Source organism: Prosopis cineraria, unplaced genomic scaffold (assembly GCF_029017545.1).
Source record: "Prosopis cineraria cultivar Desert tree isolate PC_DT_omini unplaced genomic scaffold, ASM2901754v1 PC13, whole genome shotgun sequence".
NCBI lineage: Eukaryota > Viridiplantae > Streptophyta > Magnoliopsida > Fabales > Fabaceae > Prosopis > Prosopis cineraria.
In genome coordinates, this window is record NW_026555344.1 from 29,264,959 (window position 1) to 29,269,262 (window position 4,304).

At 36.1% G+C, this 4,304-nt stretch overlaps 2 protein-coding genes across 2 annotated transcripts; one reads left to right on the plus strand and one right to left on the minus strand.

Annotated features, from left to right (window-relative positions):
• The first annotated feature begins 461 nt into the window (after positions 1–461).
• On the plus strand, positions 462–836 carry LOC129289992 (cytosolic sulfotransferase 12-like). The gene has a single exon (XM_054926721.1). It carries the CDS (start codon positions 462–464, stop codon positions 834–836), a length of 375 nt encoding a protein of 124 aa, XP_054782696.1.
• Positions 837–2,287: 1,451 nt separating this feature from the next.
• LOC129290651 (cytosolic sulfotransferase 12-like) lies at positions 2,288–3,909 on the minus strand. Its single transcript, XM_054927504.1, has one exon. The coding sequence runs from the start codon at positions 3,477–3,479 to the stop codon at positions 2,400–2,402; it is 1,080 nt and encodes a 359-aa protein (XP_054783479.1). The 5' UTR covers positions 3,480–3,909; the 3' UTR covers positions 2,288–2,399.
• Between the last annotated feature and the right edge of the window lie 395 nt (positions 3,910–4,304).

Genomic DNA, 4,304 nt, shown 5'->3' on the forward strand with positions numbered 1-4,304 from the left:
AAAAATTTATATTTTGTGTTTTAAAAAAAGATAATAAAATATGTTTAATAAACTTTATTAGCATACGTAATTTTGTCAAAAATTGTTTTATAAACAGGAATGGATGGAGTAGAAAATTTCTTATAAAAAAAAGGGAAGAGAGTAATAATTAAGTTGAAATAGAGTTAGACGAGCTTATCAATATATTAATAATGTCATCATTATCGGTGTAAACTGAGATTCCCATGTGGTGCACCATGATATTTGTTGTTGCTTTCATCATTATTGGCGTAATTAAAGCTTAATTATTGGAGCGCATTGCAGCTTCTGTCTTACACAATAATACTTAATTTAAAATTCCGCCTCTCCGGCTCTCCTTTGTCATTGATGTTGCCCTTGTAGAGGGGATCGAACATAAACCTCTTCATCATTGCTTAAGTGTTCTCACACTAAACTTTCCCAACCACCATACAAACACACATATGGCGGCAAAAAACTCTGAACCCTCTGATACTCCCACGTTCCTTAAGGAAGTTGAATTAACCCAAGAAAACAAGGACCTCATTGCCAACTTACCTAGCGATACATTTTGGAAACCGCTTACCATCCATCAATATGATGGTTTCTGGCACACCACAAAACAGTTGCAAGGAATCCTCAATAGCCAAAATCACTTCAAAGCTTATGACTCTGACATTCTTGTCACCTCACCAAAATCTGGCACCACTTGGCTCAAAGCCCTAACCTATGCGATTATCAATCGCATGATCCGTTACCCAAATCCAAATATTGAAAAGAACCAATCTTACCCTCACCCTCTCTTCACTGCTAAACCTCATGATCTTGTACCCTTTTAGATATCAATCTCTACATCCATGAAAACATCCCTGATCTGAGCTCGTTCCCATCATCAAGGCTCTTTGCAAGCCATATGTCATACATTTCATTGCCAGTATCTGTGAAGCTCTCAAGGTGCAAAATCGTGTACTTGTGTACAAATCCTAAGGATATGTTCACATCGATGTGGCACTTCATCAGAAAGTTAGCATCACAACCCCAAGGGCCCATCACCTGGTCAGTTGAGGAGTCATTTGAGAGATTTTTCGAAGGAAGGAATCCTTCTGGCCTATTTTGGGATCACATTATTGGATACTACAATTAGAGTTTGGAGAGGCCATATAACGTAATGTTTTTGACGTATGAGGAGTTGAACAGCGAGCCAGTAAGGGTTTTGAAGGACTTTGCTGGATTTATGAGGCATGGATTTACTAAGGAGGAAGAGAGTGGTAATATTATTAATGATATATTAGTTTTGAGAATTTGAGCAACTTGGAAGTGAATAAGACTGGAAAATTGTTGACTGGGGAAGAGAATAACATCTACTTTAGACGTGGAGATGTTGCGATGGGGACAATTTTCTCACATATGAGATGATTGAAAAACTTAATGTTATTACTCAAGAGAAGCTGGGGAAACATGGCTTGAACTTTCAGATCCACAAATCTTTGATTGAAAACCTACTCGACCATAAATAACGAGGTATGCGCGAAACTTTAACTTAAAAGTGTAGTTTCTATCACTTTTTAAGTATGGGGGTAAGAGATTTTTTAGTTTTACACATATAAATTTTATTTTTTTTACCCTATTCTATTTTATTTCACTCTTCCTGTTAAACTGTTAAAATTCACATTTTATAAGTAGTATTTAAAATATGTTAATTTAAAAAACATGCATGTTTATGCAAAGTTGTATAGCTTTTCTTTTATCCAGGGTCTCTTGACCTAATTTTTTCTTTCCATGATGCAGGTGAATACTTGAATTTCTTATCGATTATCATTGTGTTCAGCAATAAATGACTATAGTATACCTGCAGGGCATGTATGTTTCTGAACTTTGAAGTCATAGCCGGCTTCATATGTTAATTAAGCTTATCTTCAGGAACGAATATTCTTCACGGGTGCCAAACTGAACATGAAGAAGAAGCATTTCGCGATAGCTTTTGATAATTGATTATTCTCTGATAGTGACATGTAAAAGAATGATTTTTTCCTAGTTAAACAGCTTCAAAGACACACCCAACGTCTGAACAGCCTCATCCATAAGAGTGTTCTCAATCTTCTAAATTTTAATAGTTAAACATCATGAGAAACACTCTATCTCTAGGGAGATTACAAGTTTAATTATTTTTTGCCGCTGCATCTACTTCTTAATGTTCAGCATAAACCTGGTTTCAAAAGAGACTTGTGATGAGGAAAGGAAGTATATAAATTAAGGTTCTTTGCTTACAGTTAATTAATTGCTAATTGGATTTTAAAATATTTAATATTTATATTCAATGTAATACAAAAATACACAGAAATTATTACTCAAACCTGTTGCTCTTTGTAGACCAGACGTTCTAAAGAATATAAAATGGAAATTTAAAACTTCAAGCCATGTATCCCCAGCTTCTCTTCAGTAATATCATCAAGTCGTTTGATCATGTCCAGTGTGAGAAAATTCTTGGAATCTCCAACTGTTCCACGTCTAAAAAAATTCTTACTTTTCACCCCGGAGGACACTTTTCCACTTTTATTCACTTCCAAATTGCTCAAATTTTCAAAACTACAGAGCTTCAATATGTCACCCACAACATCATTTTCTTCTTCTTTAGAAAAACCATACCCAATAAACTCAGCTAGTTCCTTCAAAACCCTCACCGGCTTGCCCTTTAGATCCTCAAACATCAAAAACATTACCTTCTCTGGTCTTTTCAAACTCTCCTTGTAATAACCCAATATGTGATCCCAAAACGGCCCGAAAGGGTTCTTTCCCTGGCAAAACTTCTCAAACAAATCCTCATCAACCACGTTGCTCGCTGCTTGGCTTTCTGTTTTGAAGAACGGACTTGTAAAGTGCCAGTACGAGACAAGAACGTCCTTAGGATTTCTGCACAAGTACACTATCTTACATCTCGATGACTTTACGGACTCCGGCAATGGTAAGTATGGCAGATGGGCCGCGAAAAGCCTCGGCGATGAGAAGGAGCTCAGATCTGGGTTGTTCTCGAGATAGAGACGGAGCTCCAAGAAGGGCACAAGATCATGAGGGTTGGTAGTGAGAAGAGGGTGGGTCGGGTTTAGATTCGGGTTCGGATAATGGGTCTTGCGATTAAGGATTGAGTAAGTGAGGGCCTTGAGCCAGGTGGTGCCAGATTTTGGCATAGTGACGAGGATGATGTCAGAGTCATGGGTCTGAAAGTATTTCTGCAAGTTGAGGGCTCCTTGGATGACCCTTTTGTTGTGCCAAAAGCCTTGGAATTGGTAGAGCCGATAGATCTTCCAATACGGTTCAGAAGGTAGGGTTGCTATGAGATCTCGGCACTCTTGGGATAGAGCTTCATCATCTTCATCCCAGAACTTGGGGATAACGACTGGAAGACCAGAGGCTTCAGATTGTTCTTCGGACATGGTTATATTGTTGTTAAGGAGATAAGAAATTAGATTCATGGAGATATTCATGGGTTATATATAATGTTTCAGATGAGAGGATTAGCAGTGGAGATGGGTGGACCGATGAGCCACGCACCTAACTTTTTTGTTTTTTCTTAAAACGTCGAAGTTATATATGTTTGGCCCCACTAAAATATTTTTTTGTATGTATTTAATGACAAACATAATATTTATTTTCATTTTATTAAATATAAAACTTATATATAAAAAATTGAAAAAATTTAACATATACTATTGGGAAAGTTTCCAATTTTAATTGAGGGCATATAAATGTAATATACACCCACCTTGTTTCTGTGGTTTGCCGTTGAGCTTTGAAAATTTAGTGCTACCGCCCATCACCATTCAAGCAAAGCAATACGGTAACTGTTCTAAATTTTCATCTTGTTTCGTTTGTGTATGCAGTTCTCTTTTTCTTTATTTTTTTTCTCCTTTTTGTTGATTCGAAGAAGTTGGCTTGGCTGCAATCTCATGATCTTAGGCCATGCAATTAAGCGAATAGAAGGATAAGGTTAAGGTAAGCCATTCCAGTCTCCATGTACTTTGCTTTTTCAATGTTTATGATTTTATTGTGCAATTTATGTTATAATTTGCAATACCATATATATATATATATATATGTATGTATATAATTATCCAATCTGTGTTTTGATCGATATTCTAGTTTTTTTATTCATTCTAATATTTTACATACTATAATTTACAATCCATAGTTTTTTAGGATTGGAGGAGAAGCACCTTAGTTCATATTTACAAAAATAAAGGAGGTATTCAAAATTGTGCTAGCCACAAAGGGATTAAACTTGTGAATCATATAATGAAATTATGAAAAAG

Bases quoted from the DNA above. Each gene is read 5' to 3' on its own strand.
- LOC129289992 (XM_054926721.1), top strand. From the start codon at position 462: ATGGCGGCAAAAAACTCTGAACCCTCTGATACTCCCACGTTCCTTAAG.
- LOC129290651 (XM_054927504.1), bottom strand. From the start codon at position 3,479: ATGAATATCTCCATGAATCTAATTTCTTATCTCCTTAACAACAATATA.